Source organism: Giraffa tippelskirchi, chromosome 8, assembly GCF_054371585.1.
Source record: "Giraffa tippelskirchi isolate mGirTip1 chromosome 8, T2T-mGirTip1v1.2.pri, whole genome shotgun sequence".
Lineage (NCBI taxonomy): Eukaryota > Metazoa > Chordata > Mammalia > Artiodactyla > Giraffidae > Giraffa > Giraffa tippelskirchi.
The window spans coordinates 67,589,514-67,601,856 of NC_137282.1; the positions used below are offsets into that span (position 1 = coordinate 67,589,514).

At 55.8% G+C, this 12,343-nt stretch overlaps 2 protein-coding genes across 2 annotated transcripts; both read right to left on the bottom strand.

The window, feature by feature from the left end:
• Positions 1 to 1,095: 1,095 nt before the first annotated feature.
• LOC145517157 (uncharacterized) lies at positions 1,096 to 5,089 on the bottom strand. The gene is made up of 3 exons (XM_081519419.1): positions 2,721 to 5,089; positions 2,009 to 2,321; positions 1,096 to 1,756 (listed from the first exon to the last, which is right to left on the bottom strand). The coding sequence occupies exons 1-3, from the start codon at positions 2,955 to 2,957 to the stop codon at positions 1,128 to 1,130; spliced, it is 1,179 nt and encodes a 392-aa protein (XP_081375545.1). The 5' UTR covers positions 2,958 to 5,089; the 3' UTR covers positions 1,096 to 1,127.
• A 3,649-nt stretch (positions 5,090 to 8,738) lies between these two features.
• On the bottom strand, positions 8,739 to 10,556 carry LOC145517242 (uncharacterized). Its single transcript, XM_081519513.1, has 3 exons — positions 10,364 to 10,556; positions 9,652 to 9,964; positions 8,739 to 9,399 (listed from the first exon to the last, which is right to left on the bottom strand). The coding sequence occupies exons 1-3, from the start codon at positions 10,496 to 10,498 to the stop codon at positions 8,771 to 8,773; spliced, it is 1,077 nt and encodes a 358-aa protein (XP_081375639.1). The 5' UTR covers positions 10,499 to 10,556; the 3' UTR covers positions 8,739 to 8,770.
• Positions 10,557 to 12,343: the final 1,787 nt, after the last annotated feature.

Here is a 12,343-nt window from a genome sequence, read left to right on the forward strand (position 1 = left end):
GACCTCCCTCTTCACACCGTAGAGGCTCTAGGAGCCGCCAGGGTTTCGGAACCAGTGCTGGGGCCAAAAGGACTCCACAGCTGTTTTCCTTCCTGGGGAGGGTTCTGGCTCGAGTGGGAATGGCTCAAGTCTCCTAAGGTTCTGAAAGCCCACTGTGTGCAGATTCACGGTACACAGAGAGCAGAAGGTGGAGTCCTGTCCTGGAGGTGGTCACAGCTCACGGATGAGCCAGGCAGGCAGGCAGGCAGGGCATGAGAACACCTGAGCTGCCTTCATGAGTGAATGGTGTGGGGGCAGAGGAAGAGAAGCCGGTCTGCTCCCTCGTGTGGTGCCCAGGGCAGGTTGTCCCCAGAGGAATCCCTTACGACAGTGAGGACTATCACGGCTGTTTCCCAAGGGGTTCTGTCAGTGCGTGTCTTCCCCGGAGCGGTCAGGCCGTCTCTAAAATACACTGGCCATGGGCATTGCCTCTCCTTGGAACTTCCCATCTGTTTCTCTTTTTTATGGAACAGTGAATTTCTAGAGGGGTTCTGGGCCACAAGGATGTTGGGTCATTTTCTAGCCTTCTGTCATGAAGAACGCTTTCCTGGGCGTTGGGGTGGTTTGTTGTTCCAGCTCCCTTTCTTGGCTTCTTTTGGGAGCTGGTGCAACAAGAGGAGCTCAGCCTCTGCCTTCTGGCTGAGATGGCACCCTTCAAACAGCAATGCCTGCCTGGAGATAATGATGGCATTTGCCAAAAGGGCTTCGTTTGGCACATGGTATCTTGAAAGGACGTACAACGTCCTTTCAGCTATCAAAGGCTAGTTCAAAGGACATAAACATGAGAACTCTCCAGTGGAGTCTTACAGTAGGTGGAGCGTCCGAAAAAAACTCCTTCAGTCATTTCACTGAGAGTCATTGATTGGGGACACCAAGAATATAGGAAGGAATGCAGAAGGAAAAGATGAAATTGTGTTCAGGATCGGGCGGAGGGATGAACAGGGCGTGCTTGCCTTGAATCCAGGCTTTGTTGGGGGGTGGGGCATAAAGATGGAACGGGTCTGAAACTACAAAGTGGTGATGGTAACACAGTATCACCAGAGTTACACAACAGTGTTCCCAAATTGCAACAATGATGAAAAAGTTTACTAATCCCAACTTAACCAACAAAAATACAGGAAACCACGCAAAAAAGAAAACATCACCAGAAAGGTGGAAACAAACCAAATGCAAAGCAGTTCGGGGGAAAGGAACTCCATGTCCCCTGGGGGCAGACCGAGTTGACGGCGTCCACGGTGAGCAGACAGGGATGGAGGCTGCAGAGCCGACCGCTCCCCTGGACGTGGTGTTTCCGGCAAGGGCTCTGGGTCTCTGTCCAGAGCGGGGGCTCGTTCTCCCTGCAGGGGTGGGTGAGTCATCGTGGGCGTCTGGGTGTTGCGCGGGAGCCAGGGCAGGCTCTCCCTGCCGAGGCGGTGACTCCTCCTCTGCCTCGGGTTCTCCTGCCAAAGGCCGAGCAGGTAGAGGTGCACGTGGAGGTGGAGGTTCTGGCTGAGGGGGTGGGACATCAGTGCCTGGGGCTGGGGGTCCTGCAGGCACGGAGATCCGATCTGCCCGGTGTGCTGGCCAGTACCCAGCTGGCCTGGTGTCTCTGCGAGGGCAAGTCTCGGTTCTCCATCTGCCCTCGGTGGATCCCTGGGTCCTGCACCTGGAGCCACCACCTCTGTAGGGACAGGTCTGGGAAGTGGAGCCTGGTTCCAGTTGGAGGCCAGTGCTAGAGCTGTGGGAGAAGCATCGTTTGCCCGCAGGCCAGCCTTGGCATGTGTGTATCCCGGGACAGAAAGCTTCCAAGAGATTCCCAAAGAATACCCAGGGTCGGATGTCTTTTGGGACTGAAGTGTGCAAGATGGGGGGCGGGGGGTGTGAGGCCAGCGCTTGCTGCAGGCCCAGCAGCAGCTTTCGGGGACTCGTCCCTGTGTAGCTCAGCACCCCCTCCGCACACACTCCCGTACACCAGCCCCAGCGTCCTCACCTCTGTGCTCTGGCGTGCTGGGCTCCAGGTCCTCCTGCTGCCTCAGAGGCCGGGGTTCTCGGGACTCTGGGTCGGAGCCGGGTGTGCTGAGCTCCGTGGCAGCCTCAGACTGGGCCGCCGGGTGTATCCTGGGCGGTGTCTCGGCAGCAGGCCTTCCCCGCCTCCGCTTCGCCCCCGGTGGGGCTGATGCCTCCGTGGGCACGCTCACCTGGAGCCTGCACTGGGCCTCACGGGCGGGGGGGTGGTGCTCCGACCCCTCCCTCCGGGAGCTGGATGGGGTGTCCCCGTCCTCGGCCTCATCACGTGGGAAGCTCTGCAACGACAGTGACCGTCAGCCAGCCATGCTGGGAGTTTTCCGAGCTGGGCCTGGCCAGTGGAGCCGCTGCTTCGGCCTGCTCGAACTTCTCTGCCCAGAAGGGTCAGAGACGTGTGTCTGCTCAGATCCCCACCCGGGAGGAAAGAGACCCACCTGAGGGTGTGAGGTCAGCCTGGGCGGCCGGCCCTGCCCGCACTCTCCCCATCCCGCCCAGCATGCTCTCCCCTGGGGTGTGGACACAACTTGTCCGCAGGCTTCTGACCCCACATCCACCTGGGCTTCCTTGAGGGAGACACGCCCCGAGAAACCCGCATCCACACACACAGGCAAAGGACCCGGTGTTTCCGGGTGGCATGGGAGAGGTGGCCTGGCCCGGCCTGGGGCTCCCCGTGTTACCTTTCTGTTTCTCCGGGCAAAGGGCCAGAGGCGTCTCGGGGGTGCCCTGAGCCAACGTCGACAGGGTGCCCACGCACACTGCCTGTGAGCTCTCCTGAGGCCCCGGCCTCTGGGCAGGGGCAAACAGCAGAACATCTCGGCAGCAAGTGATCTGGCTGGGGGCTCCTCTCCGCTCTCGAGGCCTGGATACCCGGGTTGCGGGTTCTGTTGGGTTCTGTTGCCGGCAGGTGACATCATTTCCTGGGGTTCGTGCTGAGGTCCCTTCCCCAAAACTTCCCAAGCGAATCCCTGGGTTTCTGACTGCTCGACCACCACCCTTAAGCCATGTGCAGGCACAGTGACACCCACCCAGCCCAGCCGACAGCCCTGGGGAGGCCTGGGTGCAGCCAGGGCCTGAGCTCCGAGGGCCCCGCTGCTCTCAGACCAGGCTCCTTCTTCTCATAAGTGGTGTGGCCCTGGACAAGCATATGCCCCTCAGGGTTTCCCCAGTCTCTCCATCTGCAGAGTGGCGGTCATTCTCCCATCTGCTTCCTAGGTCTGTCGGCCTACGAGCAGCTCCATGCCTTTCCACCTGGGGCCGATATCACGTGGAGCGTGTGCGCTGAGACTTCAGAAAGAAAGATTCCTTCCTGGGCTGACACAGCACAGAATGGGGCAGAACGAGGCCTGGATGTGCCGTGGTACCCAGGAAAAGGCACTCCCCCTCCTGACTGTTTTGAGACCCCGCATCCAAGTTGGAGGACCGAAAGGAAGACTCGAAGGTCTCCCTCTCTTATAGAAAAGAGTGGCCAACTTTCTGGTCCTCTGTTTCCATTGAGATTCTGTTCAAGTGTCCCAGCTCGGCTTCTGCGGGTGGCTGAGCTTCTAATGGCTCCCTGCGTTCTTGTCTTTTCCTCTCCAAACCTTCCGTCCTTTTCCCCCTTCTGGGGTGGATGGGCGCTGTCATTGCTTCTACCTTCGAGACAGATTGATGAAAAGTCTGGACCATCGACTCCTTTCCTCTCTTTGGTTCCGTGTCTCTCTCTGGCTGTGTCCCTCTCTTTTCCTTTCTCAATTCAGTCTGTGTCTTCCTCTTTCTCTCTCGTGTGTGGACGGATGGATGCTAGGAATGCACATGTATATGATTAGATGAGGGTTATGTTTTAGGGATAGGTTAGAGGGAGAGAAAGGCTTTAGGTCGGAGTTGGTCATGGGGGAAGGGTCAAGGGTGGTGGTGGTGTTTCTTGGAATCTGAGTGCTGTGCATTCTTCGTCTCTTTCCATATGAACCCCTTCTCAGATACACCACTTGCAAGGAGTCTCTCGTGTTCCGTTTCCTCTCTTTTGCATTTGTGAATGCTTGCTTAGCTTCTCTGTTGTGAAGAGGTTCCATTGGATGGAAACCCATTGGTGTACTTCGTGTACCTCTTTCCCTTACTTGAAGAGACCCATTTCTACCTCCGCCCAGCAAATGGCAAGGAGACTCTGATGTTAAGGAGCCTTTGACCTACGCTTCTTTCTAGCTATCTCATGACATCAGCCTTTAGGGTGAGGTTTTCCCCGATATTGAGGTGGTCTGAGATCAAAACCAATAGCGTTCTTCAGATGTAGCTGTCTGGTTTTCCCATGGACATGTATTGAAGAGGCTTTCTTGTTCCCATTTGGATATTCTCCCCTTCTGTGTCAGAGATGAGTTGAGCATGGATGCTGGGGTCTGTGTCTGGACCCTCAACTTTATTCCATCGATCTGGATCTGTGTGTGTTGTTGTATTCCCAATAGCATACTGTCCGGCTCCTGCTGCTGCTGCTGCGGCTAAGTCACTTCAGTCGTGTCTGACTCTGCGCGACCCCATGGCCTGCAGCCTACCAGGCTCCTCCGTCCAGGGCATTTTCCAGGCAAGAGTACTGGAGTGGGTCGCCATTGCCTTCTCCGATACTCTCCTGAGGATCCTAGTTTGGTCGTCTAATTTCCTTTCACACAACCTTGGATGTCCGTATCGGGGCTTTTTCGTCGGATTGTATTGACAATTTAGGCTCTTTTCTGTTTCCGTACCCCTTTTGCAATTCTTGGTTGGGTGCGAAAATGCATTGGCATTTTGGGAGGAATAGCATCGAAGCTGTGGATTGCCTTGTGGGGCTGGGATATCATTTTCCAAATAGGAATTCTTTCAAGCCCTGAGCACAGCTTCTCTTTCCAGGGATTGGTGTGGGCTTGATCTTCCTTCTTCCATCTCTCGCCGTTTTGTGAGAACAGGTCCTTCCTTCCCTTCTGGGTTAGATGGACCCGTGGGGATCACTTCAGTGAATGGCATTGTCAGTGGGGGTGATAATTCCCTTCTCATTGGAAGACTTTGCTGTGAGTATTAGAAATGCAAGTGATTTCTCTTCCCCTTCCTCCCTGTCCATCTCTCAGAGCCACCGGGAAACAGAGGCCTCACCCAGGGTCACACAGGCCTGAGGAGGTACAACTAGACTGTTGATTCTTCAGGCCCTCAGTGCTGGACATCATCCGGGATACTCTGTGTGTGTCTTCCTCAGTCTGGTGTCCCTTCAGACCTTTCCCTAGTTTTCACAGGCTTGTTGTGTTGGTGTTCTTTGTCTGTTTGGAGACACATCCTTGATAAGCTTTGTGTTTCCACTCATTCGTCTCGCGATGTGTGACCTGTCTTTTGCTTTTGTACTGAGGTCTTTCCCACAGTAGATACCTTTGATTTTGCAAAGTCCACTGTATTCTCCTGGTTTTTTTTGTGGACTGCCTTTTAGTTTTGTGTGTGAAGACTCAAAGCACGTGTCCGGTTTCGGCTCATTGTTCCTCTAGATTTGTGACAAGTTTTCATGGAATGTTTGTCTAGGGATAACTGGAAGTGAACTCGGTGTAAGGTGTCAAGTCTCCATCTTCATTCATGTCATCCCCTGCAGTTTCCAATACCCTGTTCCTGAGTGGTATTGGAGACCTTGAGGGAAGTTTGCTTGCATTGGAGTTTGCGTTTCCACCTTGATTAACTTCACACTGTTCTGCCCTCAGGGACACTGTCAAGGGGGAGTGAGGAGCAGCCTGCACTTCCAGCAGTGACCACACGGTGGGGCGAGTGCTGCTCTCCCCTCTGGGAGCCCCAGGCCACAGGCATCCCAGTGAGGAGCCAGCTCTGTGCTCAGCTGAAAGGAGTTAGTCTCTCAGGAGCCTCTGAGCCCTTCCGTTTGGATCACCCAGGGTGGGCATTTACTGTGACAGAAAAAATTGCCCTGAATTCCATGGACGGAAGAGCCTGGCTGTGTAGAGATCGTGAGTTGCCGTGAATCAGACACAACTGAGGACACAAAAATTCAATAGATTAAAACACTTTTTGGGTGTGGGGGGGAGTGAAAGGGGGTGATGTGGGTTTTTTTGTCTTATAAAATAGCCAAGGGAAATCTAGTTTAAACCTAAATTCACATATATGGGATAGGTATAGCTCTCCGTCACCCTATTAAAAAAACTACTAAACTTTTTTGAAAGTTTATTTTGCAGCTTCCTTGAGCACTTCATTGTGAAGCTTTTTTTTTTTTTTTTTCTGTGACTTTGGCCTCATTAAAAAGTACGGTTTGCCTTTACTGGATAATTTTGTTCATTGGTTTCTTAGGGAATCTTGGTAATATTTGAGTTTCCTGGGGAGTATGGTCACATGACCTGGCCCTGGCCAATCGGTGCCTTCCACCTCCTTGGCCACTGTGATTGGCTCCGGACTGGGGCAGTGCCCAGTCGGGGCCCAGGCCCGGGCCTCACGTTAGAAGCCAGGGGAAGAGGAGCTCTCGTCCTGCTGGGGTAGGGGAAGGGGTGGGGCCGGGGGAGGTCAGGCTCCATAAGTGGGAGGGGCGTGAGGTCCGCCTGCGGCAGTTGGTGACCTTCCTGCTCCCCTCAGGGCAGAGCCGCCGGCGTGAGAATGAGGGCGCTGCTGAGCCCAGGGACTGGGATGGCCTGTTGCTGCTGTGGTCCCAGAGCTCCACCCGAGACCTGAGGGAAGCCGTCTGCCCGTGAGTCCTCTCCCGCTTGTCTGTCAGCTTGTTTGAAACATGCTGGGTTTTCTGCCCAGCTGGCTAAGGGGAGTCCCTGGAAACGCAAGGGTGTGGGTTTTGGCAGACTTCAGGGAAGACATGCCAGATGAGCCTGGGAGACTCCAGCTTAATCTGGATTCAGGAGATATCTCCTCGGGCCAGCTAGTAATTGTAGGATAAGCCTAATGAGTCTTCACAGGATGAAGAGAGTAACGTGCCAAGGTAGCAATCGATGTCCTCATTCGAGAGGTTGAAGCTGGTGCTCAGAGAAGCGGGGAACTTGGCCAGAACAAGCAGGTGTGCACCCAGACAGAACCCCCAGATCCGGCCATTGGAGCTCAGGGAGGCCACTGGTGTGGCTTGTCCCTGTGGCAGGGGCCGAGGCATGCAGCCCACCCTGATTCCTGCGGGGGCCTGACTTGGGAAGTGCCATCTGGTAGCTTTGAGACTCACCAAACCAAATTGCACTGGAGAGAGGAAGGACACCTTCCTTCATCCACCCCCCACCCGCGCCGGATTCCCACATACCCTGACCCCTTTCTCTGGATTTCGGAGCCATTTCCAGAGTCCCGCTCATATGACCTCATTCGAAGTGCACTGTGGACGAGCTGCCATCTGCAGCTGCTACCACAGCAGCCAAGGGCTTTAGCTCCCGAGTACCTCCCTTCCTTTGGAACTTGGGGGCCCTCTACTCCCCACTTGCACACCACACACCTTTGCTGAGGATTGTGGGGACCCTCACTCAGTTTGCAGCACGTTGTAGCCATCCCTGTCCTCTCAATACCTCCCTTGAAACTCAGCTTGTGAGCTCCTTTGGAGCAGCGTGGCCCACCTGCAACACTGCAACGGAAGAGACACAGCTGACAGTGAAACAGCAGCTTAGATCTGACGGCCGGAAAGCTCTGTCAAAAGGGACCTCCCTCTTCACACCGTAGAGGCTCTAGGAGCCGCCAGGGTTTCGGAACCAGTGCTGGGGCCAAAAGGACTCCACAGCTGTTTTCCTTCCTGGGGAGGGTTCTGGCTCGAGTGGGAATGGCTCAAGTCTCCTAAGGTTCTGAAAGCCCACTGTGTGCAGATTCACGGTACACAGAGAGCAGAAGGTGGAGTCCTGTCCTGGAGGTGGTCACAGCTCACGGATGAGCCAGGCAGGCAGGCAGGCAGGGCATGAGAACACCTGAGCTGCCTTCATGAGTGAATGGTGTGGGGGCAGAGGAAGAGAAGCCGGTCTGCTCCCTCGTGTGGTGCCCAGGGCAGGTTGTCCCCAGAGGAATCCCTTACGACAGTGAGGACTATCACGGCTGTTTCCCAAGGGGTTCTGTCAGTGCGTGTCTTCCCCGGAGCGGTCAGGCCGTCTCTAAAATACACTGGCCATGGGCATTGCCTCTCCTTGGAACTTCCCATCTGTTTCTCTTTTTTATGGAACAGTGAATTTCTAGAGGGGTTCTGGGCCACAAGGATGTTGGGTCATTTTCTAGCCTTCTGTCATGAAGAACGCTTTCCTGGGCGTTGGGGTGGTTTGTTGTTCCAGCTCCCTTTCTTGGCTTCTTTTGGGAGCTGGTGCAACAAGAGGAGCTCAGCCTCTGCCTTCTGGCTGAGATGGCACCCTTCAAACAGCAATGCCTGCCTGGAGATAATGATGGCATTTGCCAAAAGGGCTTCGTTTGGCACATGGTATCTTGAAAGGACGTACAACGTCCTTTCAGCTATCAAAGGCTAGTTCAAAGGACATAAACATGAGAACTCTCCAGTGGAGTCTTACAGTAGGTGGAGCGTCCGAAAAAAACTCCTTCAGTCATTTCACTGAGAGTCATTGATTGGGGACACCAAGAATATAGGAAGGAATGCAGAAGGAAAAGATGAAATTGTGTTCAGGATCGGGCGGAGGGATGAACAGGGCGTGCTTGCCTTGAATCCAGGCTTTGTTGGGGGGTGGGGCATAAAGATGGAACGGGTCTGAAACTACAAAGTGGTGATGGTAACACAGTATCACCAGAGTTACACAACAGTGTTCCCAAATTGCAACAATGATGAAAAAGTTTACTAATCCCAACTTAACCAACAAAAATACAGGAAACCACGCAAAAAAGAAAACATCACCAGAAAGGTGGAAACAAACCAAATGCAAAGCAGTTCGGGGGAAAGGAACTCCATGTCCCCTGGGGGCAGACCGAGTTGACGGCGTCCACGGTGAGCAGACAGGGATGGAGGCTGCAGAGCCGACCGCTCCCCTGGACGTGGTGTTTCCGGCAAGGGCTCTGGGTCTCTGTCCAGAGCGGGGGCTCGTTCTCCCTGCAGGGGTGGGTGAGTCATCGTGGGCGTCTGGGTGTTGCGCGGGAGCCAGGGCAGGCTCTCCCTGCCGAGGCGGTGACTCCTCCTCTGCCTCGGGTTCTCCTGCCAAAGGCCGAGCAGGTAGAGGTGCACGTGGAGGTGGAGGTTCTGGCTGAGGGGGTGGGACATCAGTGCCTGGGGCTGGGGGTCCTGCAGGCACGGAGATCCGATCTGCCCGGTGTGCTGGCCAGTACCCAGCTGGCCTGGTGTCTCTGCGAGGGCAAGTCTCGGTTCTCCATCTGCCCTCGGTGGATCCCTGGGTCCTGCACCTGGAGCCACCACCTCTGTAGGGACAGGTCTGGGAAGTGGAGCCTGGTTCCAGTTGGAGGCCAGTGCTAGAGCTGTGGGAGAAGCATCGTTTGCCCGCAGGCCAGCCTTGGCATGTGCGTATCCCGGGACAGAAAGCTTCCAAGAGATTCCCAAAGAATACCCAGGGTCGGATGTCTTTTGGGACTGAAGTGTGCAAGATGGGGGGCGGGGGGTGTGAGGCCAGCGCTTGCTGCAGGCCCAGCAGCAGCTTTCGGGGACTCGTCCCTGTGTAGCTCAGCACCCCCTCCGCACACACTCCCGTACACCAGCCCCAGCGTCCTCACCTCTGTGCTCTGGCGTGCTGGGCTCCAGGTCCTCCTGCTGCCTCAGAGGCCGGGGTTCTCGGGACTCTGGGTCGGAGCCGGGTGTGCTGAGCTCCGTGGCAGCCTCAGACTGGGCCGCCGGGTGTATCCTGGGCGGTGTCTCGGCAGCAGGCCTTCCCCGCCTCCGCTTCGCCCCCGGTGGGGCTGATGCCTCCGTGGGCACGCTCACCTGGAGCCTGCACTGGGCCTCACGGGCGGGGGGGTGGTGCTCCGACCCCTCCCTCCGGGAGCTGGATGGGGTGTCCCCGTCCTCGGCCTCATCACGTGGGAAGCTCTGCAACGACAGTGACCGTCAGCCAGCCATGCTGGGAGTTTTCCGAGCTGGGCCTGGCCAGTGGAGCCGCTGCTTCGGCCTGCTCGAACTTCTCTGCCCAGAAGGGTCAGAGACGTGTGTCTGCTCAGATCCCCACCCGGGAGGAAAGAGACCCACCTGAGGGTGTGAGGTCAGCCTGGGCGGCCGGCCCTGCCCGCACTCTCCCCATCCCGCCCAGCATGCTCTCCCCTGGGGTGTGGACACAACTTGTCCGCAGGCTTCTGACCCCACATCCACCTGGGCTTCCTTGAGGGAGACACGCCCCGAGAAACCCGCATCCACACACACAGGCAAAGGACCCGGTGTTTCCGGGTGGCATGGGAGAGGTGGCCTGGCCCGGCCTGGGGCTCCCCGTGTTACCTTTCTGTTTCTCCGGGCAAAGGGCCAGAGGCGTCTCGGGGGTGCCCTGAGCCAACGTCGACAGGGTGCCCACGCACACTGCCTGTGAGCTCTCCTGAGGCCCCGGCCTCTGGGCAGGGGCAAACAGCAGAACATCTCGGCAGCAAGTGATCTGGCTGGGGGCTCCTCTCCGCTCTCGAGGCCTGGATACCCGGGTTGCGGGTTCTGTTGGGTTCTGTTGCCGGCAGGTGACATCATTTCCTGGGGTTCGTGCTGAGGTCCCTTCCCCAAAACTTCCCAAGGGAATCCCTGGGTTTCTGACTGCTCGACCACCACCCTTAAGCCATGTGCAGGCACAGTGACACCCACCCAGCCCAGCCGACAGCCCTGGGGAGGCCTGGGTGCAGCCAGGGCCTGAGCTCCGAGGGCCCCGCTGCTCTCAGACCAGGCTCCTTCTTCTCATAAGTGGTGTGGCCCTGGACAAGCATATGCCCCTCAGGGTTTCCCCAGTCTCTCCATCTGCAGAGTGGCGGTCATTCTCCCATCTGCTTCCTAGGTCTGTCGGCCTACGAGCAGCTCCATGCCTTTCCACCTGGGGCCGATATCACGTGGAGCGTGTGCGCTGAGACTTCAGAAAGAAAGATTCCTTCCTGGGCTGACACAGCACAGAATGGGGCAGAACGAGGCCTGGATGTGCCGTGGTACCCAGGAAAAGGCACTCCCCCTCCTGACTGTTTTGAGACCCCGCATCCAAGTTGGAGGACCGAAAGGAAGACTCGAAGGTCTCCCTCTCTTATAGAAAAGAGTGGCCAACTTTCTGGTCCTCTGTTTCCATTGAGATTCTGTTCAAGTGTCCCAGCTCGGCTTCTGCGGGTGGCTGAGCTTCTAATGGCTCCCTGCGTTCTTGTCTTTTCCTCTCCAAACCTTCCGTCCTTTTCCCCCTTCTGGGGTGGATGGGCGCTGTCATTGCTTCTACCTTCGAGACAGATTGATGAAAAGTCTGGACCATCGACTCCTTTCCTCTCTTTGGTTCCGTGTCTCTCTCTGGCTGTGTCCCTCTCTTTTCCTTTCTCAATTCAGTCTGTGTCTTCCTCTTTCTCTCTCGTGTGTGGACGGATGGATGCTAGGAATGCACATGTATATGATTAGATGAGGGTTATGTTTTAGGGATAGGTTAGAGGGAGAGAAAGGCTTTAGGTCGGAGTTGGTCATGGGGGAAGGGTCAAGGGTGGTGGTGGTGTTTCTTGGAATCTGAGTGCTGTGCATTCTTCGTCTCTTTCCATATGAACCCCTTCTCAGATACACCACTTGCAAGGAGTCTCTCGTGTTCCGTTTCCTCTCTTTTGCATTTGTGAATGCTTGCTTAGCTTCTCTGTTGTGAAGAGGTTCCATTGGATGGAAACCCATTGGTGTACTTCGTGTACCTCTTTCCCTTACTTGAAGAGACCCATTTCTACCTCCGCCCAGCAAATGGCAAGGAGACTCTGATGTTAAGGAGCCTTTGACCTACGCTTCTTTCTAGCTATCTCATGACATCAGCCTTTAGGGTGAGGTTTTCCCCGATATTGAGGTGGTCTGAGATCAAAACCAATAGCGTTCTTCAGATGTAGCTGTCTGGTTTTCCCATGGACATGTATTGAAGAGGCTTTCTTGTTCCCATTTGGATATTCTCCCCTTCTGTGTCAGAGATGAGTTGAGCATGGATGCTGGGGTCTGTGTCTGGACCCTCAACTTTATTCCATCGATCTGGATCTGTGTGTGTTGTTGTATTCCCAATAGCATACTGTCCGGCTCCTGCTGCTGCTGCTGCGGCTAAGTCACTTCAGTCGTGTCTGACTCTGCGCGACCCCATGGCCTGCAGCCTACCAGGCTCCTCCGTCCAGGGCATTTTCCAGGCAAGAGTACTGGAGTGGGTCGCCATTGCCTTCTCCGATACTCTCCTGAGGATCCTAGTTTGGTCGTCTAATTTCCTTTCACACAACCTTGGATGTCCGTATCGGG

Bases quoted from the DNA above. Each gene is read 5' to 3' on its own strand.
- LOC145517157 (XM_081519419.1), bottom strand. From the start codon at position 2,957: ATGATGTCACCTGCCGGCAACAGAACCCAACAGAACCCGCAACCCGGG. The intron at 2,322-2,720 runs GTAACACGGGGA...CTGTCGTTGCAG, and splicing joins TTGCCCGGAGAAACAGAAAG to AGCTTCCCACGTGATGAGGC. The intron at 1,757-2,008 runs GTGAGGACGCTG...CTTCTCCCACAG, and splicing joins CAGCACGCCAGAGCACAGAG to CTCTAGCACTGGCCTCCAAC.
- LOC145517242 (XM_081519513.1), bottom strand. From the start codon at position 10,498: ATGTTCTGCTGTTTGCCCCTGCCCAGAGGCCGGGGCCTCAGGAGAGCT. The intron at 9,965-10,363 runs GTAACACGGGGA...CTGTCGTTGCAG, and splicing joins TTGCCCGGAGAAACAGAAAG to AGCTTCCCACGTGATGAGGC. The intron at 9,400-9,651 runs GTGAGGACGCTG...CTTCTCCCACAG, and splicing joins CAGCACGCCAGAGCACAGAG to CTCTAGCACTGGCCTCCAAC.